The sequence below is a fragment of the Megalobrama amblycephala genome, unplaced genomic scaffold (assembly GCF_018812025.1).
Source record: "Megalobrama amblycephala isolate DHTTF-2021 unplaced genomic scaffold, ASM1881202v1 scaffold471, whole genome shotgun sequence".
Lineage (NCBI taxonomy): Eukaryota > Metazoa > Chordata > Actinopteri > Cypriniformes > Xenocyprididae > Megalobrama > Megalobrama amblycephala.
In genome coordinates, this window is record NW_025953396.1 from 12,089 (window position 1) to 35,267 (window position 23,179).

Consider the following 23,179-nt stretch of genomic DNA (forward strand, 5'->3'; position numbering starts at 1 on the left):
CAAATTACATGGAGGAAAAAATTTGAAAAAAAAATTAGAAAGATGGCAGCATTATTATCTTATTTTTAAACAGACATTGGTAGCAAAACTAGCAGTCCTTGATGCATTATATGCCAATGGTGACAGTTCAGAAATAGGAATGTTTTTTTTTCTTCCTGAAATTTGCGTGCCGGTAACTTGACCGTGCAGTGTACTTTTGGCAATCAGAAGGGTATGTTCTATGCAATTGTTTTGATAGAGGAAAACAAGATGCATTTCTAGTTTCAACATTATTTGTTCTTCTGTCATTCCTTTTTAAAATAAAAAAATTGATCTGTTGTATGCAAAGTGGCACACATTTGGTTTTTGACCACTGAAAATGTGTACAATTTAACATGGAGCCCTAGTGAAAAATAAATATACTTGATTGATTTCAAAATACATTTATTTCATGAAAAGTATTCTAAAAATACACTGACATGTTTATGTACTAACTGAAAATACACTGTAAATGTAGTTACACTATATTGCCAAAAGTATTGGGACACCCCTCCAAGAGTAAATCATTCGTAAATCTTTATTAAGTAAATTATTTTTTCATTAGGGGCTGCATTGAAATCCCCACATCTCTGGAACTCAACCATATAGGGACTTATACCAACAAAAATGTTTAAGAACCAGTATCTTAAAGAATATTGAGATGTCTTTAATACTTTTTGAGTTAGTGGCCTGCAAACTTTGGGAGGAAAAAAAAAATCTTTGGAAAATGTTTGAACTGCCACCATTGGGATATAATGCAACAGCTGCTAAAGGATGCTAAAGTCAACAGATTTTACTAATAGACCTACTGATCTCTGTGTAAAAATAAAATAATGATGCTGCCATCTTTCTTAAGTAATTTCCTGCCCTTGTAATTTGACTCCAAATCTTAGGTGAAAATTGCCCCAAAACATGTGACCTCCCTCTACAAAACAGTGCATTACTCAGTAAATGTTCATCCATGGCATTTAATAATTTGGCTTTCTTCATCAGTTGTGTATGCAGCACAAGTGACATGGTATCTTCAGTATTTCTGTTATGGTGGTAGGCAAACTGTAGGGGGTCTATCTTGTCTGAGGTGATGTCTTTAGTGTGTTTGAGCACCGGCCTGCCAAAGCCCTTCATTGTGATGTGTGTAAATGCTTTTGGCCGTCAGAATTCACACTGCAAAACATTCATGACACTGACTGTTAATTTATCCATTCCGGCAGGTAATCATGACTGCCCGACGTGAAATATTTAAAATAAATTTAATAGCATGGACATTGAAAACCCGAGGGTTTTGAAAAAGATGTTACAAACATGGTTTGTAAAACATGTGAGCATTGTTTGTGTAATATTTTATGATCCTTCATATTTTCCAGATCTGAGTAAAAACTTGTGACCTCAACCGAACTTGCAACTGAACCCTTGCAAAAGTGTGAGCATTGTTTGTGAAATACCTTTGTGCACTTACGAAAGAGACCGTAGGAGACCGTTTTTTGTATCCGCTGCTGCTTCTCCTGTTCAGCTGTGCCTGTATGTCTGAGGTCCAGCAGGAAGAGAAGGAAGTGCAGACTGAGCATTTGAATGTGGAACAAAGAGGTGCTGTTTTGACTCCTGGTGAGTTTCAGCCACACTTTCTGACAGCGATCTACTCTGAGCTGACAGAGCTGAAATCCACTGTGAATTCACTGAAGAACAAACTGGAAGACACTGAAAAACAACTGGAGGTCACTAAGAAAAAACTGGAGAACACTGAGGAACAACTGGAGCAGCTCAGGAGAAACGGTAATCCCGTTTGTTCTCATTTCACTTGTCAAACTTGCAGATGGAAAACGAAAACAAAATTAATTACTATGGATGGATAAAATAAAATATATCCAAATATATGGTAGATAATAAAATATATGGTAGATGAGTGCCAAGTAATTTCAGAACACATCCTTATAATTCAGTTTATTGATAACTATCTGTTGGAATAAACATCTTGAGATGTGTAATTGATATACAGGGGTTTTAATGACTGTTTTTGACAAATTGTGAACTCTGATTCTCACAGATTATAAAGTGGCATTTGCCGCCACACTTGGAAACATTGGTGACCTTGGACCTTTCAACACTGATATCACTCTGGTTTACAACAAGGTCTTTGTGAATGGAGGAGGAGCTTACAACCCAACCACTGGTGTGTGTTCTGCATCAATGTTTTATATCACTCTCTGAAATCTACTTGTGAAATAAACAGTGTAATTGTATGAGCATAAAAATCATCAGTGTTAATTGTTGCATATGCGTTTACAGGTATCTTCACAGCACCAGTTAAAGGCGTCTATTTCTTCTCTGTCTCTGGACGTCACCGCTCAAACAGAATGAGTCTCTCTAAAAATGGAGAACCAATGGTATATGTCATTGATCATGTTCTAGGTGACCGCTATGAATCAACAGCTAATTCATTCTCTTTGACTCTAGAGAAAGGAGATCATGTCTATGTGCGTCTCCGACACAATACATGGGTCTTTAATAATGAAGCTGACTTAACTTCATTGGACCCACTTTATATTAAGTGGCCTTAGCTACTATGTACTTACATTTAAATTACTCATTTGATACAATGCACTTATTGTGTACATACATGTTTTTACATTGTACTTATATTTTAAAAACACCTGCATGTAATTACATCTGTAATTAAATTCTGTAATTACATTTATAATTACACTGTTGACCCATCCCTTAACCCTTAAACCTACCCATACCACCAAAGCTTTCCCTAACCTTACCCGTATCCATTGTACTTATTTTTTGATGTACTTATTTTTTGATGCAAGTACATAGTAGTTAAGGCCACTTAATATAAAGTGGGACCACTTCATTTGTTGGCCATTTACTTTTTTTTCTTTGAGGTCTTATTAAAGTCATAAAGTTCAACATACTTCTCAACAAGTCTTAACTGCAGGTTAAGACAAGTGCTGATTCACTAAAGTGTAAAATAAATGCACTATAACATATTCTTTGAGGTTGAAACCTTGATGTTTGTTCATGTAATTTTATCTCTGTTGCAGTTTTATTAAAATTAATTGTTTCATATTTTATGATCCTTCATATTTTCCAGATCTGAGTAAAAACTTATGACCTCAACCGAACTTGCAACTGAACCCTTGCAAAAGAGTGAGCATTGTTTGTGAAATACCTTTGTGCACTTACGAAAGAGACCGTAGGAGTTTTCTGTTTGTGCAACATACCAAATGTGGTATTGCACAAAGAAACAATGGGGTCATTCTGTGTGAAATCAACCAAATTACAGACCAAAATCAAACTTTCCAGGCTCAATTTTTTATATTGTTCATATTTTTTGAAGAAAGAGAAACATGACTAGTGAGGTACTGTTGTAGTAGACAAACTTTGTGGGGTCTGAGGGGATGTCTTTAGTGTGTTATTTTTCCACACGTGTGTCATGTTTTACACAATAGCTTGATAAAATGATACTTTCAAAGTCTGTTTTAATCGAAGATTAAAGGTGCCCTAGATTCAAAAATTGAATTGGCATAGTTGAATAACAAGAGTTCAGTACATGGAAATGACATACAGTGAGTCTCAAACTCCATTGTTTCCTCCTTCTTATATAAATCTCATTTGTTTAAACGACCTCCGAAGAACAGGCGAATCTCAACATAACACCGATTGTTATGTAACAGTCGGGGTGTACGCCCCCAACATTTGCATATGCCAGCCCATGTTCCCAACATTATGAAAGGGATTACACGTCTGGATCTGTGCACAGCCGAATCATCAGACTAGGTAAGCAAGCAAGAACAATAGCGAAAAATGGCAGATGGAGCAATAATAACTGACATGATCCATGATATCATGATATTTTTAGTGATATTTGTAAATTGTCTTTCTAAATGTTTCGTTAGCATGTTGCTAATGTACTGTTAAAAGTGGTTAAATTTACCATCGTTTATTACTGTATTCACGGAGACAAGAGCCGTCGCTATTTTCATTTTTAAACACTTGCAGTCTGTATAATTCATAAACAACTTCATTCTTTATAAATCTCTCCAACAGTGTAGCATTAGCCGTTAGCCACGGATCACAGCCTCAAATCCATTCAGAATCAAATGTAAACTTCCAAATAAACACTGTACTTACGCGATTAGACATGCTGCATGACGCATACTTTGTAAAGATCCATTTTGAGGGTTATATTAGCTGTTTGAACTTATTTTATGTTGTTTAAGGCAAGCGCGAGCTCTTGGGGCGTGGAGAACAAGATTTAAAGGGCCACACACCCTGAATCGGCTCATTTCTAATTATGCCCCAAAATAGGCAGTTAAAAAATGAATAAAAAAAAAAAAATCTATGGGGTATTTTGAGCTGAAACTTCACAGACACATTCAGGGGACACCTTAGACTTATATTAAATCTTTTTTAAAAAAAAACGTTCTAGGTCACCTTTAAAGGTGCTCTAAGTGATCCTGGTTGGAGTAACTTTCTGTTGAATTGTTCGAAGTGTTGTCAAACAAAACAGAGACTAGCTAGACCCTCCTGTTGTTTATTGAACATTTATAAAAACAAATCAATATTACATTTGCAATTGTGCTCATGTTTGTAAAAATATCATCTTTCTTGTGATATTGCTAATTCATATTGCTAATTATGTCATATCTTATAATATAAATATCAAGATCTTATACATGTACTTTTTTGCAATCATAGCTTGAATTTTGTGGGCATTTGTATTAATTTCAGTGACATTTTTGGTGACATTTTTGACACAATCCCTTTTTTATTTCTGACCCAGCACAACATTAACAAAATAAATGAAATTAAAAATAAGTTACTGATTGCATTTGAAGCAGGAAGTTTTACATCCAATCAAATTAATGATGTTAACAAAGAAACCAGACAATGCAATGGCAATTTAGCAATATCCCCACAGTTGTGGTCTTGAAATAAAATCCCCAGTCCTTTTAGTCTGAGACCAAGACTGAGACCAAATGCAGCCAAGACCAAGACAAGACCAAGACCTTCAAAAAATGGTTAAGACTGGTCTTGAGTACTACAACACTAACGTAAAGGCTGGAAGTGTAAAGAAACTCTCAACAATAAGCTGAACAAACAAGACACCCTGTTTTTGTTGTGGAAACGTTTCCCATCTCCCCTCTCAATGCAGATTTAAAAATGAACAGTGTAGACAATGTCACAAAACTGGGCTCATTCAGGAAGGGGACTGAGATAGACAAGAAATATTGCAGTGACAAGAGAAACCCCTGTATTTCAGAGTGGTATTGGCACCCTAAAATCCATCAAAGGGAAAATTGTGCTCACGGATGGTGTGACCCCAGGGTCCATACGCCATTCGACAGATAGTCAAAAGTGAGTTGGATCAGCTGGAGGAAAATGTGCTGTCCAAAGTGAACTGGAGTCCATGGGCGACACCTGTCGTCACTGTAGTAAAAAAAAACAAAAAACAAAAAAAAAAAAAAAAAAAATAAAAAAGGCACAGTATATGGGGACTTCGAGGTCTCAATTATTCCTTTACAACAATCTAACCAGTACCCTTTAACTTGAATTTATCATTACATCAGACTGGTATTTGAAGTAGCTCAGATCCTTCTTAAGGGTTGTGAACTATTACACTAGGTTTTTACGCAACCTGGCAACTGTCCTTCATCCCCTCAATGAGTTACAGCAGTCGGGCAGGCAGTGGAAATGGAATAAGGAGTGTGAACGTGCCTTTCAGGAAGCAAAGAGGCTGGTAACATCCGACATGGTCCTACAATCCTTACAAGTTTGAATTCAAATGCACTGTGCCACGACCGGCTCACTGCCGTGACAAATGAAAATGGAGGACACAATCGGATGGTTTGGTTGCAACAAAAGATTTATTTAACATAAATAAAAAAGTATATAAAACAAGAAATTAACAAAACAGCAACTTCTGTTTGACACATGACCAGCGTGTCAGACAGAACTAGTTTCAAATTAATAATAACATCAAAATAAACAAACCAAAATCAGGGGAACAAACAACCAGAAGCAAGTTCGAGCCACGGCACACCAAACAAAGTCCAAACTTTATAGGGGAAGAACAGGTGGAAATGGTTCCGTTGATGAGTCTCCCAACCACACCCACCGGCCGGCCACAGCAGGAAGGAGAGACTCGTCACACACCCCCCCTAAAAGAAAAAGACCAAAGTCTTTAAGAACAAATCAAAACTCCACAAAATTCCAGTAGTCCACGTATTAAGAGATTCAATCCCAAATCACTGTCTTAACTCTCCAACTCCTTCCAGCAACCTTGGCGCCTAGGAAGCAAATTAAGAAAAGAACAGAGACAAAGACAGGGAAAATAGGACATAGGCTACTATAACATTTAGACTACCTGGACACGAGACAAAGCATCGGCAATTAGGTTAACAAATTAACGGTCAAACTTGCTTTCACCAATCAATCAAATAGTGCTCTAATTCAAAGTAGGCCTATACATTCACCCCAGATTCGACCATACACGACAACGTCATCCAAGTACACAGCGCATCCCTTCAAACCAGAAATGATTTATCAATCGCAGGACAGTAGGCAATAGAAACGAATCCGGTTTTATAGCATTTACCTTTCGGTAATCAATACAAAATCTAAATGATCCAGATCTATTCACCACAAATGATGCAAGGACCTGATCACCCGATTGAAACAAACGCAATGTACAACGATCAAAGAGTAGTTTTATGCGATCTTGCGCTTTACTCAAAGATGCCTTTGCCAATTGACACGCCTCAAAAATACGTCTGCGAAAATCACTCACATAAGACAGGATATTTTTAGGTGGATCAAATTTTTTCCAAGCTGCTGACAAAACAGATAATGGACCACGCACATCATGACCAAAAACAAGGTCATTCGGACTAAATCCAGTGCTCTCCTGAGCGGCTTCTCGAGCGGACATCATAAGCCAAGATAACCCAGCTTCCCAATCCTTTCCCATCTGAACACAGTAAGATCTCAATAAAGATTTCAATGTTTGGTGAAATCTTTCAAGTGCTCCCTGACTTTGAGCGTGAAAAGGACTGGAAAGATTATGTCGAATATTAAGTTGTTTTAAAACTTGACCAAACAATTTGGAAGTAAAATTACTCCCCTGATCAGACTGAATTATTCGTGGTATACCGAAAACTGAGATAAACTGAGTCAGTGCTTTTACAACTAACTTTGCAGTTATAGAACGTATCGGGTACACAGCTGGATATCTAGTCACTTGGCACATTACAGTAAGCAAATATTCATTTCCAGCTTTTGACCGAGGTAACGGCCCAACACAATCCACAATAAGATGTTCAAAAGGTTGGCTTATAGCAGGAATTGGATACAAAGGAGCAGGTTTTATAGACTGGTTCGGCTTTCCCGTAAGCTGACACGTTTGACAAGATTTTATATACTTCGATATATCACGTTTCAATTTTGGCCAAAAGAAACGTTTCAAAAGCAACTTGTAGGTCTTTTTTACTCCTAAATGTCCAGATGTGTCATGTGCGGTTTGTAAGACAAATTGACGGAGAGACTGAGGTACTACAATTTGTTGTACAGGATCGCCAAGTACAAATTCTCCATGCGGCACCCACTTTCGCACCAGAACATCCTCCTCAAGATAATATCCAGAAGGAAGATTGACAATAGTATCATACAGGACAACTCGGTCAAACAACTCAGTAAGTGTAACGTCTGCTTTTTGTTCTTTAATCAACTCGTCGCGTGACACGGACAAAAGGGAAGGGATTTCTACAGTTGTATTCACCCTATTAGTTTCAGATTCACCATTAGTTTTTTTTTTTACTCATAGATCGCGTTATTACGCATGACGGAAACACATTTGAGGAACAAGTAAAATTTTCATCACTTGCCTCAAAAGTCGACACAGATGGTGTAACCACCAAATTCGGTGTAGTATTCTTGCAAACTTGTTCACCAGCCAAATTATTTCCCAAGATTACCTGTACTCCTTCCACAGGCAAACAGGAACACACAGCAACTTCCACTTCTCCCTGGATCAAGTCAGAATGCAGAACAATTTTATGTAGGGGAACAGACAACACATTCAAACCAATACCCCTAATCAACACATTGTTTCCACTGTAAGAGTCATTTGAAAAAGGTAAAACAGACTCTAAAACAAAAGTTTCTGACGATCCAGTATCACGGAGAATTTTGACTGGTACATCCTCTGTAGAATTAAGCAATCTCACAGAACCATCTGTAACAAACGGAGAAAATGTTGAGACACATGAAGGACTTTTCTGTACATTACTAATTTCCGAAGCAGTCACAGCCAGAGCAACAGACTTCACTGAAGAATTAGATTTTGTTTTAGCAATTTCTTTTGCTTTCAGTGATGGACACTCATTCTTCCAGTGACCAAACGCATGACAATAATTACATATGTTTGCTCTATCGTTTTCATCAACAGAAACAAAACGCTGTCTGTCAGATGAAGCAGGAACAAATTTAGAAGATCTGCTGGAAGATCTGCTGGAATCATACCACCGGTCATTCTGAAAATTCTCTCCACCAACTTTGGTAGAAGGGATTTTACGAATCAGAAAAAAATCATCAGCCATAACGGCCGCCTCATATGCAGTGTCGGGTTTACGCTCACTTATGTATGTTGCTACACGCGTCGAAACAGAGTTTTTAAACTGTTCAAGCAACATCAACTCTTTTAAATCGTTGAATGTTTTCACATTAGAAGCTGTACACCAAGGATTGAAATGAACTGAAATATCATGCACAAACTCAACATGCGTTTGAGACTCATTTCTCTTCCAGGACCTAAATTTTTGTCTATAGGCCTCTGGAACCAATTCGTATGCCTTCAATACAGCATCTTTAACAGTCAAATAATGCTTAGCATCTTCCACACTAAGAGCCGAATATGCTTCTTGAGCTTTGCCTGTAAAAACAGACTGCAACATGAGTGTACGATCGTCATCTGGCCAATTACGTGCCTCTGCCACGCGCTCAAACAACAAAAAGAAGCGTTCAACATCTTTTTCGTCAAACTTGGGGATTAATCTCATATTAGTCACTATATCAGATTTATAAGGAGCTAAATCACATTCTACAGCTCCAATTAAAGAAAGTTTACCATCCCTTATTAGATCTAAACGATAACGTTCAAGATCAAGTTGTTGTAACTGAACTTTAGACATCTCGACACGATTTTGCGCTTCTAACATTTTCTCTTTCATCTCATTTTGAATTAACAACAATTGTTTGTGTTGCTCAAATGTTAAATGAGACATTGTAGACATATTACCGAAATCTGACACAACTTCTGAAGAGTGAGACTCTAAAACTCCACGTTCGATTAACTCAGTTTTTACCAGGGACTTAATATTGTCTTTTAAACGCTTATCTTGACTTACCAAGTTAACTTCATAATAACCTGCAAGTTCTAGCAACTGATCCTTAGTCAAATCATTCAACAAACTTTCAGATGGAGCACTAATAAATTCCTGAACCTTTGAGGCCATTGTGAAAGACAAACACAGCTAGGCTACTTAATTTACAAAAAGATATTTGAGGGGTAGGACTTGGACAAACAGTTCCCTCTAACTAAATTTCAAAATTATCTAAACTCATCCCTAATCTTCGTACAGTTACTTGCAGTGGGTTTTTATACACTGTAAACCAGCGTTTGCAATGGTAACCAATTAACGAGTCACCATTACAAAACACGGATGTGTTCCCGAGACAACTGCTCTAACTGCTTTCACCGTACAAACAAAACAAACTAAAATAAAAAAAATAAATAAATAAATAAATAAATAAATAAATATCGGAGCATCCCGTTAAGGATACCCCGCTAAACCTAACTAGGGAAAAGCATATCCAACAATAACCCCACCCTCAAATATACAAATAGTAGCCGATACTTACCGAACCCGAACTCCCATGAAGCAACGAAACAGAACCAAACCAACCATTGTATCCTCCAAATATTTTACAAAACCAACGATTTAACCAATATTACCAAAAGAGAGAAAAAAAAAATATATATATATATTAATTTAACGAATTAATCATCAAATTAACGAAAGTAACTATTTAACCAAACAAAATCACTTAAGTTTAAAGACGAGCCCCCACATTTGTCACGACCGGCTCACTGCCGTGACAAATGAAAATGGAGGACACAATCGGATGGTTTGGTTGCAACAAAAGATTTATTTAACATAAATAAAAAAGTATATAAAACAAGAAATTAACAAAACAGCAACTTCTGTTTGACACATGACCAGCGTGTCAGACAGAACAAGTTTCAAATTAATAATAACATCAAAATAAACAAACCAAAATCAGGGGAACAAACAACCAGAAGCAAGTTCGAGCCACGGCACACCAAACAAAGTCCAAACTTTATAGGGGAAGAACAGGTGGAAATGGTTCCGTTGATGAGTCTCCCAACCACACCCACCGGCCGGCCACAGCAGGAAGGAGAGACTCGTCACAAGTCTAAATGTTATAGTAGCCTATGTCCTATTTTCCCAATAAAACTTATGTCATGCAAATGCAGACAGACTGTCTTGATTGCCATCAGAAATGGCAAAAGATGAATATGGAGAGGAGAGGATTCTGGATATGTTCTCCATCAGCCAGACTGGAAAGTTATGTCTGTCTGCTTAGCAAGCTTCTATTGAGTAAAGTCTGACATGAGTTTGCATATTCATCTCATCTTTGTGTTTCTATCATGCATCGTGGCAGATGTCACACTTGTTTATTCAGGTTTGTAGATTTATTGTTTTATTACATGGTTTACTGTTTCTGCGAAAGTCCACAAGTCCAGTTTTGTCAGGAAATCAAGCCAATCTTACATACTTCAACATCATAATATAGGCTTTTAAACCCTTTGATGGTGTTGTTTTGTTCATGTGTGGCACATTTTTCACGTGGTTTAACTGTCAAATAAAAAAAATAGACGTTCTTTCCTCATTATGAATTAAACATTAATCCAACTGGTATAAAGTATCAAATCAGTATCAGTTGGCTTTCCATTTTTCTTGTGAGAGTTGTACTACTCAGATATCTAATACATCAAGTAATACAAGAAACATCTGACGCTTTAACACTGAAATCACACCAGTTAACAAAGATGTACCCGCAAATAAAATCCAACCACTGGTATGTGCTCTTATGTGGTATTGCTTGTCTGTTTGACACTCTAAAACATTTTGGCTAAATGAACTGCAATTATTAAAGCATATTTGCAAACATGAATTTTTGGAATAAATACATTTTTGTTTTGTTTTTTTAAAGATGCTCATCAAGCATTGATTGGATCAAAAATACAGTAACAAAAAAAAGTAACTGAAATATTATTACAATATAAAATAACTGTTCTCTATTTGAATATATTTTAAAATGTAATGTATTCCTGTGATGGTAAAGCTGAATTTTCAGCATCATTACTCCAGTCTTTAGTGTCACAGGTTAATACTTCTGACAAACTGACAAATTGATAGTGTACAGTCTCTTCAGTTTGCACACTGATTTAGTCCACAGCTGTTCGGGTTACATGATTGCGACAGGTAAAGATGTCCTGCACCATTCTGTATCTACTGCTGCTTCTCTTTTTCAGCTGTGCCTGTCTGTCTGAGGTCCACAGAGAAGAGAAGGAAGTACAGACTGATCGTACTGGGCATTTGAATGAAGAGTTAAGAGGTGCTGTTTCCACTTCTGGTGAGTTTCAGCAAATCTGCCTCTCAAGTATCCACTCTGAGCTGACAGAGCTGAGATCCACTGTGAGGACTCTGAAGAACAAACTGGAGGTCACTGAGGAACTGGAACAGCTCAGGAGAAAAAGTAACCCGTCTAGTCTCACTTCAGTGATGTCCAATTTACAGATGAGAAATTAGTAGAAAAAAAAAATACTACTGACGAAAAAAAAAGTTAATTATATTGTACACTGGTTTGTGTGTGAATCTTTTGTGAATCTCTGTGCAGAAAACTATAAAGTGGCATTTTCTGCCTCACTTGGAGTCACAGGAGACACCGGTCCATTCGACACTGAGGTCACACTGGTTTTCAAAAATGTGCTTGTGAATACTGATAATGTTTACAACCCAACCACTGGTATGTAGAACCTGTATTAATATTCATATATGACACTCTGAAAACTACATACTGAGGTTGTTGGACATTACATGTTCATTATTATCTATGTTATTACAGGCATCTTCATAGCCCCTGTTAAAGGGAACTATTTCTTCAGTTTCAGTGGGATACACCACACATTCAAGCCTATGTGTCTGTATCTCTGTAAAAATGGAAAGAAGACGGTCAGTAAAATCAATTATCCTTTTCGTGAATGCTATGAAGCAGCATCTGATTCAGGCATTTTGACTCTAGAGGAGGGAGATCATGTCTATGTGCGTCTTGGGGAAAACTCATGGATCCATGATAATTATGCATATCACTACTCTACATTTGCTGGCCATTTACTTTTTCCTCTTTGATAGCTTTGGTGATACACTTCTAAATTACAAGAAACATTTATCTTTTGCCATTTCTGATTGATTTTGAAGTGATAGTGAATACATGTAACATTGAATATCTTGTCCATTACAAGATTTTAAGAACATTGTAACATTGGCTTTAAATATTCACACTGCATGTCTGTATAGCATGGAGCCCCGAAGGGGACATGGTGGTGGAAAAAATATGAGATGGGAAGAAAAATAATAAGTCAATGCTTTTGTGTTGTCTCACAAATGTTTGCGTTCCCCAAAGAAACCTTCGGGAGGAAACCGTACTAAGAGAGTCAAAAAGTAAGCAGATCTAGCAGTTTTCAAGGCCTTTTTGTATGCAATAAAACTTTCCTTCCATGAAGGGAAGATATTTTCCATTTGAAATATCTCTAGTTTTGTTTTCTTCCATCTGCGCTCCATTTTTCAGGCTGCTCTCTTGAGGGCCCGAGTGTGCTCATTGTACCACGTTGCTGGACTAATTTCCTTAATCTTCTTTATGTGCAAAGAAGCAACTGTCCCACGTAGAAGGCGATGTTCTCAGGACCTCTCGCATCGTTCCCTAAAAGTTCTCTTATGGTGACGAAAATTCGGAATCTTTACAGAACATTCAAACGTTCCTAAAACGTCCTCTTTTGTTAATGAAAGTGCTGTAGTTAAAGGTTCCTTATATGACTTTTGGGGGATGTTCTCTTTTGGTTATTTTATGGTCAAAAACAGAATGTTGCAAAGAGGACATTTGGGACATTAACAGAACGTTCCCACATGGTCCGGTCATTTAATAACCTTCCCGATATGAGTTTAGGGGGACGTTCTATTTTGGTTATTTTATGGTTGTGCGAGAACGTTACAAAGAGGACATTTGGGAAGTTATCAGAATGTCCTATAGTAATAGACCCCTAAACATTCCCAGAATGTCCTGAATGTTCCCTGAAGGTCCACCAAATAGCATTCTCCAAACCTTAAAAGAAACATCCCGCTAAAAATTTTATGTTTACAGAACATTCTCAGAACGTCTCCACTGGTGTTATGGATGTTGTCTAGTAATGTTCCCAGTATGTTCAGAGACGGTCACGATGTGGAGTACTTTTAAGGTTTGGTGGACCTTCAGGGAACATTCAGGACATTCTGGGAATGTTTAGGGGGCTATTACTATAGGACGTTCTGTTAACTTCCCAAATGTCCTATTTGTAACATTCTTGTGCAGCCATAAAATAACCAAAATAGAACGTCCCCCTAAACTCATATCGGGAACATTATTAAATGACCAACAGAGGACCATGTGGGAACATTCTGTTAATGTCTCAAATGTCCTCTTTGTAACATTCTTATGTGACCATAAAATAACCAAATTGGAATGTCCCCCTAAAGTCATATAAGGAACCTTGAACTGCAGCACTTTCATTACCAAAAGAGGACATTTTATGTTCCAAATGTTCTGTAAAGGTTCAGAATTTTCATCACTTTTACAGAACTTTTAGGCAAAGTTGCGCAAGGTCACAATAACGTTGCCTTCCGTGTGGGTGTTTTATAGAAAATAATAAAGTTTGAAGTCACCGTTATGGAGGTGAGCATTTGCTTTAGATGGGCTCTTGATTCTTGACATTTTAACATTAGATTTTCTCTATCAAGCTTGTTATAGCAGAAAATGCAAGAGAAACTCTGATCAGATGAATTGGGTTATTTGGTAATGATGATTCAGTCATCATAGAGTCTAAACTATATTTATTTAAGTTTTATTATTTTTTGTTTTTAGTTCATTATGCAGACAGAGTTAAGTGGTTTCCTCTAGACTCACACAGACATCATGAATCAGCATACAAACCTCAATGATGGTGACAATAAACAAAAATAAATAGCTTGTTTTGTTTGTGATTAGTTAATCTGTTGATCTGAAAAAATTGTCACTTTTGTTGAGGATCATTCACAGAATCTTGATGTCTGTGTGAGTCTACGTGAATGTCTGTCTAAATATTTTCTGCACAAGGATGAAAACTCTCAAAATTTCAAAGCAGGACAGGATTTTTATGCATTATAGGACTACAACATCATGAAATGAATACAATATTCAGAGATCAGTGAATAAGGCCACTGCATGATTATGAAATCATCAACAACGAGCAGCCAAATGTATTTGACCAGATTTTTCTTACAATTTATTTTTTCTAACAAATGTTTTAGAAACACTCAATTACAACAATTGGAGAAAAAATAAAGTCAAAACGTCAAAGGCCAGGAGCCCAACTAAAGCAAGCGCTTACCTCCATAATGGTGACATTTATAAATTTTGATAAAACATCAACACCTCTTTAAGAAGATTTGAATGAAAGAAATAAAGTCAGAGTGGTTTGTAATAAGTGAAGATGCAGAGATCTAGAGAGATCTGTTAGAGTTTAATGTTGTTTCTGTTATCTGAGTTTGTGAGGTTATCATTGTGCTGGAGAGTAGAGCCTGTGCTTCAGTCAGTGATGATCCACAAAAACTGATGATCTGCTGCATTTGCTTTATTTAAAGGCAGTAATTGTGTAGTTGCTGATGCAGTGATACAGTAGTTACATTAGTTTGTGTGCTGTTATCAGCTAATGACTTACTGCAAAAGATTTGCATTTTAAGGAAAAGGTTTTATAATATTAATCCAGAAATTACCTGTAAAGAGCTTTTTTTGTAAAGACATTTAAGAAAAATTTATTTCTGTTTGAACAGCCACTTTTGTAATCAATTTAGCTCTAATTTTCAATTAAATTTTTGATAAGGGCAGCAGGGACGTTTTGAGATCATTTCCAAGTATGGCTCCCTAAACGTTCAGAGAATGTCTTGAATGTTCCCTGAAGGTCCACCAAATAACAACTGCCAAACCTTAAAAGAACTCCACATCGTGACCGTCTCTGAACGTTACTAGACAACGTCCTTAACACCAGTGGGGACGTAAAATTTCTAGCGGGGGTGTCTAAAGTGCTGGAAAAGAGAGAGAGTCAATAGTTTCTGTTGTAATATTGAGTTCTTCTGCTATGCCGAGTAGAAACTGATTGGGAAGATCATTGATAATCTTTAGTGATAGAAGTGATGGTTCTACCATATAAATCAGTATGCACAATTAAAACCATAAAGGCAATAAAAATATTTAGTCTATATAAATACTAAAAACTAAAAAACACAAAAATCTACTAATTATATTGTAATATAAATGTAAATCAGTACAAATATGTAAATATTGATTTGTATTATGATTTATCCTTATAAAAGAAGCAAATGACACTAGAAACCTGCACAAAGGTTTTAGGCAATTTATTTATTTTTTAATCAGAATATGAAGCTGTAGTGTTGAGTTGAGTTGGATCTGAGTCTTTAAACATCAGTGCATCTGTTTTATACCAAGAGTTTCATCAGAAGCTGAAGCCTCATTACAATATGGCAAATTAAGTTAACAAGTGGTGTCATTTTATAGCTTAATTTTTGCTTTAAATATTAAACCCAATATTTCTCATATTAGAGAATGTATCTTTTTTTCTTTAATCAAATGCATACAGTATTGCATATATCTTGTGCCACATACAGTATCTTGTGAACTATGCTCTATGTATTTAAGCTATGTTTTGCTGATAGATGGACCATGCAGTACATTTAAACAAATATATTCTTTATTTCCTCATAAATGTGTGTCATTAGTTAAACATCAACCCACCAGGGATATATCAGGAGTTTCTGGGATTTCTGGAACAAATACCTGTAAGTGTCTTGAACAAGTGTAGGGAACCTTCAACAGAAGCCCAGTAATATTATTTTTTTTCACTCACAGATGCAGTTCAGTTCTTGTATACTCTGGTAGTTAACACATCAAGTAGCCAGCTCATCATAGGAAAGTGTTCAAGTGGTTTGACTGCAAACTTTAAGGTAAAGATGTCCTGCACCATTCTGTATCCGCTGTTGCTTCTCCTGTTCAGCTGTGGCTGTATGTCTGAGGTCCAGCAGGAAGAGAAGGCAGTGCAGGCTGAGAGGACTGAGCGTTTGAATGTGGAACAAAGAGGTGCTGTTTTGACTCCTGGTGAGTGTCAGCAACACTTTCTCACAGTGATCTACACTGAGCTGACAGAGCTGAAATCCACTGTGTGTTCTCTGAAGAACAAACTGGAAGACACTGAAAAACAACTGGAGGTCACTAAGAAAAAACTGGAGAACACTGAGGAACAACTGGAGCAGCTCAGGAGAAATGGTAATCCCCCCTGTTTGTTCTCATTTCACTTGTCAAACTTGCAGATGGAAAACAAAAAACAAAATTAATTACTATGGATGGATAAAATAAAATATATCCAAATATATGGTAGATAATAAAATATATGGTAGATGAGTGCCAAGTAATTTCAGAACACATCCTTTATAATTCATTTTATTGTTAACTTACCATCTGTTGGAATAAACATCTTGAGATGTGTAATTGATATATTATACAGGGGTTTTAATGACTGTTTTTGACAAATTGTGATCTCTGATATTAATGTAGATTATAAAGTGGCATTTGCCGCCACACTTGGAAACATTGGTAACCTTGGACCTTTCAACACTGAGATCACTCTGGTTTACAACAAGGTCTTTGTGAATGAAGGAGGAGCTTACAACCCAACCACTGGTGTGTGTTCTGCATCAATGTTTGATATCACACTCTGAAAACTACATGTGAAATAAACAGTGTAATTGTATGAGCATAAGCATCAGTGTTAATTGTTGCATTTGTCATTACAGGTATCTTCACAGCACCAGTTAAAGGCGTCTATTTCTTCTCTGTCTCTGGACGTCACCGCTCAACCAGACTAATGGATCTAAGACTCTTTAAAAATGGACAACCGATGTTAAATGTTATTAATCATCCTCTAGGTGACCGCTATGAATCAACATCTAATTCATTCTCTTTGACTCTAGAGAAAGGAGATCATGTCTATGTACGTCTCCGAGACAATACATGGGTCTTTAATAATGAAAATGATTTAACTTCATTTGTTGGCCATTTACTTTTTTTTCTTTGAGGTCTTATTAAAGTCATGAAGTTCAACATACTTCTCAAAAAGTCTTAACTGCAGGTTTTTAAGACAAGTGCTGATTCACTAAAGAGTAAAATAAATGCACTATAACATATTCCTTGAGGTGAAAGCCTTAATGTTTGTTCATTCATATTTCATGTAATTTTATCTCTGTGGCAGTTTTATTCAAATTAATTGTTTGTAAATGTTATAAAGTAACTTAATTGGTCATTTTAGCTTTAAATGATTCTTACAGTGCAATAGAGTTAATTATTGGCATTATTGACTAGAGTCCTTTACATTTTTATTGAATATCAGTTAGGCACAGTGTTATTTTGGTGTCTAATAACATATTTGCATTTGTAATTATGCACACACTATTGACCATGTTAAATATCCCTAATGTATTAATACTTTTTACACACAGAATTCAACTTTGGAAAAGGATATATACATTAGTGATAATTAACATGGTTATTCTCCATATGTTTCCATAATAAAAGAATCTCACACATTAGTTCCTCAATTGTCATTCATTGTGGCTGAGTGATCTGTCAGCAGGAAAAGCTCTGTGCAGAGGGATTTAGAGAAAGTTAATAATCAACAAACTTTACAAGTCATTAGATGCTGTATAGCTTTCAAACAATGTCTTAATTCACTTCCTCTTCTTCTGTAGAGATTCTTTCATCATCTATGAACAAAGAACATACACTTATACAAACCCAATTCCAAAAAAGTTGGGACACTGTACAAATTGTGAATAAAAAAGGAATGCAATAATTTACAAATCTCATAAACTTATATTTTATTCACAATAGAATATAGATAACATATCAAATGTCATGCCAAATATTGGCTCATTTTGGATTTCATGAGAGCTACACATTCCAAAAAAGTTGGGACAGGTAGCAATAAGAGGCTGGAAAAGTTAAATGTACATATAAGGAACAGTTGGAGGACCAATTTGCAACTTATTAGGTCAACTGGCAACATGATTGGGTATAAAAAGAGCCTCTCAGAGTGGCAGTGTCTCTCAGATGTCAAGATGGGCAGTGGATCACCAATTCCCCCAATGCTGCGGCAAAAAATAGTGGAGCAATATCAGAAAGGAGTTTCTCAGAGAAAAATTGCAAAGAGTTTTCTCTAGGCCAAGGCTCATTTAAAATGGACTGTGGCAAAGTGGAAAACTGTTCTGTGGTCAGACAAATCAAAATTTGAAGTTCTTTTTGGAAAACTGGGACGCCATGTCATCCGGACTAAAGAGGACAAGGACAACCCAAGTTGTTATCAGCGCTCAGTTCAGAAGCCTGCATCTCTGATGGTATGGGGTTGCATGAGTGCATGTGGCATGGGCAGCTTACACATCTGGAAAGGCACCATCAATGCTGAAAGGTATATCCAAGTTCTAGAACAACATGCTTCCATCAAGACGTCGTCTCTTTCAGGGAAGACCTTGCATTTTCCAACATGACAATGCCAGACCACATACTGCATCAATTACAACATCATGGCTGCGTAGAAGAAGGATCCGGGTACTGAAATGGCCAGCCTGCAGTCCAGATCTTTCACCCATAGAAAACATTTGGCGCATCATAAAGAGGAAGATGCGACAAAGAAGACCTAAGACAGTTGAGCAACTAGAAGCCTGTATTAGACAAGAATGGGACAACATTCCTATTCCTAAACTTGAGCAACTTGTCTCCTCAGTCCCCAGACATTTGCAGACTGTTATAAAAGAAGAGTGGATGCCACACAGTGGTAAACACGGCCTTGTCCCAACTTTTTTGAGATGTGTTGATGCTATGAAATTTAAAATCAATTTATTTTTCCCTTAAAATGATACATTTTCTCAGTTTAAACATTTGATATGTCATCTATGTTGTATTCTGAATAACATATTAAAATTTGAAACTTCCACATCATTGCATTCTGTTTTTATTCACAATTTGTACAGTGTCCCAACTTTTTTGGAATTGGGTTTGTACAAAAGAATAGTCTTACATGATTTTACAGGGTTGATCTTTTTAAAAGTAATTTTTTTTGTACCTGTTCTATAACACACATGGTAAAAAGGACAAGCGAAATATAGGAATGAAAGGTCTGGAGGTGGACGGAGGGGGACGGGATGTCTCACAAGGCTGACATCACAAGCACGTTTTGGCTGATGGGATGAGAAATCCTAAACACTGCAACAGACATTACATGAAACTCAATGCACATATTCATAAACGCACATGTTCAGGGGAAACATAAGTGTCATCTATTAAACTCTCCTCTATAGGAAAACAAACACCTCTGTGACACTGCTAAATGCTTTTACTCTGTCAGTTTTCACAAAGACAAAGACTTTGCTTTTGTTTGTACTTTTCTTACATCCCTATTTTTTTTTTTCTTTTTCCTGAAGATTTAATTGAACTGTACACTGCGGGGAGGTTAGTAAAGACCTTCACAATATACCAAAATAGCCCCAGGCTAAAATCACTGAACAATTTTCTTCTATTTTCTTTCCTTTAATAGTTTAAAAGTGCCTTTGTCTACAGAGGCTCAGACAAATCTATTTGAGGTGGAGTGAGGGAGAAACCATCCGCGGGTGAGGTGAGGAGGACACCATGAACGATAAAAGAGATCAACACAGACAGAGAGAGGAGGAGGAGGAGGAGAAACCTTCCTCTTCAGCAAGCAAGTGTGGACAGAAACAGGCTGTGTGAGGGATGCAGGAGGACGTGAGGAGTCTGAGTCACCATTCAACTACTCTACTGTTCCCTATGTACAGAAGACAGGCATATAAAAATGTACAGACACGCTTCCTCGTTTAGCAGCACACATTTATTGGCATGTGCTGTCTGTGCTGTATTAGTTCACTAAAGGAATAATGCAAATCGGGTAAGGCTACAAACACATTGTCCAGTTTTTAACACTCTTCTACATCACTTGATCATCACTTGATGAATTACTGCTAGAAACATTCTATTAATATGTAACGGAGGCCAGCTAATAGTTGCTGTGTGAGTAAACCTCACTCTGATCTCAAGAGATGCTCTAGTGACTGACACTAGCAGTTGCAGCCTTTAGCCTCCTTGTTAGAGCGTCCGACTCCGACGTGGGAGACACGCACAGAGCGGGACGAGTAGGACCTGGGTGAGGGGTTACATATATAAACTTCATTTATAGCACAACATGAAAAACATAATAATACGAATTCATCCACAAAACAGAGGCATGTTTGTGCAGGAAAGAGTGCACAGTGTGATACCAGTGAGGCAGCAATAACATAAAATGCCAATTTTCTTGATAAAAACATATAAAGAGTCAAAGTAATATAATCAGCAGGTCGATATATGTGCAGATAGAGAGCTTTTTCACTAAAGTATACATTCAGAGCTCAGCAATGAAAGGCGTAAATGTGCCTTGGAGCCCTGAATTCTCCTCCAATGTGAAAGTCACATCAATACACTGAAGAAAGTTGCATGCTGGGCCGCACACAGGGGGATAATGCTGAGAAATGATCTGTGCTCAAAATTCCCAGCTACCACAGAAGATCACAGACACCCGTGCTCACTTTAAAATACACATTTTGTACATATGCAGTGACTTTTTCTTAAATCATATTAAAATGTGTACAATCCTATCAAAGACACCATAGAGATTACATCGATTATTTTATTTGTAAAAAAATACTTTGTCTTCTGCATGTCTTTTGAACTACAGCTTGATCTGAACACAATTATGATTACATAATTATGAGCATGATAATTACATAATAATTTGTATACATAACAATGTCAGAAATAATATTTTATTATTGAGGGGTGATATTTGCCCCTAGAACTGATTTTCAAGGGCATGTATTGCTTATTTAACCATATGGAAAGCAAGCTGTCTATTTGTCATATATAACTTAAGTTTTTTAAATCATAAACTGACAAAAAAACAACTGTTAATTATGAAATATAATCAACATCAGATAAAACATTAGCTGTACGTAATGCACAAGGTGTACAACACTAAATGCTCTTCATATTGAGATAACATCCATGTGTTAGATTGTATATCTATACTGTCATGGTAGAATTTAATGAATTAATGTATTCACTTTTTCAAATTAGGAGTATTTTACACACGTCCTGTGTTTTCAGGTAATATAAAAATAACAAATGCACACATTTTGCATATTTATAAAAGCTCAACCAAAACAGACACAATTTAACATGTCATGTTATTTTAAGGCATATTTTCAAATTAAAATTAAATAAAATCTTATCTTTGCATCACTGAGATTGAGCATCAGCATGGATCAGTGTGTGTGTGTGTGTGTGTGTTACGAGAACTTCACAGCCCTGCTTCATCTCACACATTAAAGCAAAGAACATGTAGATAACACTGTCCACAGGAGCACAAATGGTGAAAAAACAATTGTCTACATCAGTGGTTCTCAACCACATTCCTGGAGGCCCACCAACACTGCACATTTTGCATGTCTCCTTTGTCTGACACACCCATTTTAGATCTTTGAGTCACTACCAATGAGCTGATAACCTTAATCAGGTGTGTTTGATTGAGGAAACATGCAAAATCTGCAGTGTTGATGGGCCTCCAGGAATGTGGTTGAGAACGTCTCAGGTTACGTATGTAACCATGGTTCCCTGAGAACAGGGAACGAGAATCTGCACTGACTGCGCTAGGGGAACGTCCTCTGTGACCCGTGCTCGAAAGGCCAAAAATCACCACACTCCAATCCTATTGCCGGCGACAGCCTATCACGTCAAACCGTGACGTATAAAGGGAGCGCCTGGGGAAACAGCCGACATCTTCTTGTCTTTGAGCGACTGTAGCAGGCATCACGCAGCATGGCATGAAAGCGCAGAGTCTCGTTCCCTGTTCTCAGGGAACCATGGTTACATACGTAACCTGAGACGTTCCCTTTCGAAAGGGAACTTCTACTCTGCGCTGACTGTGCTAGGGGAACGATATACCCACGCCGCCATGCTAGAGGAGAATGCCAGTCCAAATGTCTGGACACACATCCGGCAGTTCCAGGGAAAAACCGGGGGCAGAACTCCAAGGCTGTCAGTGACAGCATTTCCTACGGCCAGCAGCCCAAGCTGAGCCTAAAAGAGGCCTTCCGAAAAAAGCCTACCAAGGCTGCTCGAGCATCTGGAACCAACATCCCGAGAGGGGGTGGTCCCTTTAAGGGAATGTGGCCAAGGAACCAAAGGAACCTCGGCCAATCACTCGGGGGGAAAATCCATCCCGCTGCCACCAAGGAGGCCTAGCCAGATCCAGCGAAGCTAAATCTGGCCTAGCCAACCTTGTCTGATATACAGAATCTTCAAGCGCAAACTCCAAAGAGGAGAGCAGGAAAGAGCGACTACGAAGGCAGTAAGCAACTCAAACCCACACGCAGAGATGGGCATCCTGGAGAGCGGAACTCAGCTAAACGCTATGGACCCTCGTATGAGGGGAGTACAACCACTCATCCAAGGATCTACTCAGCCGTTAACAAGGTGCTGAGGAGGCTGTGCGCTAAAGACTCCTGACCCAGGGGAGCACAAACCAGCTTGGGGGCCGGTCTAACGGGAGACTTCATAGAAGTCTACAACCAAACCAGCTTAGGGAGCTAAGCACAATTACGCAGTTAACCCC

General features: G+C 37.5%; 2 protein-coding genes across 2 annotated transcripts; both read left to right on the forward strand.

Annotated features, from left to right (window-relative positions):
• The first annotated feature begins 730 nt into the window (after positions 1-730).
• LOC125261715 (complement C1q-like protein 2) lies at positions 731-12,515 on the forward strand. The gene is made up of 4 exons (XM_048180283.1): positions 731-1,788; positions 2,060-2,185; positions 2,302-2,542; positions 12,485-12,515. The coding sequence occupies exons 1-4, from the start codon at positions 1,539-1,541 to the stop codon at positions 12,513-12,515; spliced, it is 648 nt and encodes a 215-aa protein (XP_048036240.1). The 5' UTR covers positions 731-1,538.
• Positions 12,516-16,276: 3,761 nt separating this feature from the next.
• LOC125261711 (complement C1q-like protein 2) lies at positions 16,277-17,706 on the forward strand. The gene is made up of 3 exons (XM_048180278.1): positions 16,277-16,734; positions 17,023-17,148; positions 17,262-17,706. Exons 1-3 carry the CDS (start codon positions 16,422-16,424, stop codon positions 17,540-17,542), a joined length of 720 nt encoding a protein of 239 aa, XP_048036235.1. The 5' UTR covers positions 16,277-16,421; the 3' UTR covers positions 17,543-17,706.
• The last annotated feature ends 5,473 nt before the right edge of the window (positions 17,707-23,179 follow it).

Coding starts and splice junctions, on each gene's coding strand:
- LOC125261715 (XM_048180283.1), top strand. CDS start 1,539: ATGTCTGAGGTCCAGCAGGAAGAGAAGGAAGTGCAGACTGAGCATTTG. Junction 1,789..2,059: donor GGAGCAGCTCAGGAGAAACG/GTAATCCCGTTT, acceptor TGATTCTCACAG/ATTATAAAGTGGCATTTGCC. Junction 2,543..12,484: donor AATGAAGCTGACTTAACTTC/ATTGGACCCACT, acceptor TCACTACTCTAC/ATTTGCTGGCCATTTACTTT.
- LOC125261711 (XM_048180278.1), top strand. CDS start 16,422: ATGTCCTGCACCATTCTGTATCCGCTGTTGCTTCTCCTGTTCAGCTGT. Junction 16,735..17,022: donor GGAGCAGCTCAGGAGAAATG/GTAATCCCCCCT, acceptor ATATTAATGTAG/ATTATAAAGTGGCATTTGCC. Junction 17,149..17,261: donor AGCTTACAACCCAACCACTG/GTGTGTGTTCTG, acceptor TTGTCATTACAG/GTATCTTCACAGCACCAGTT.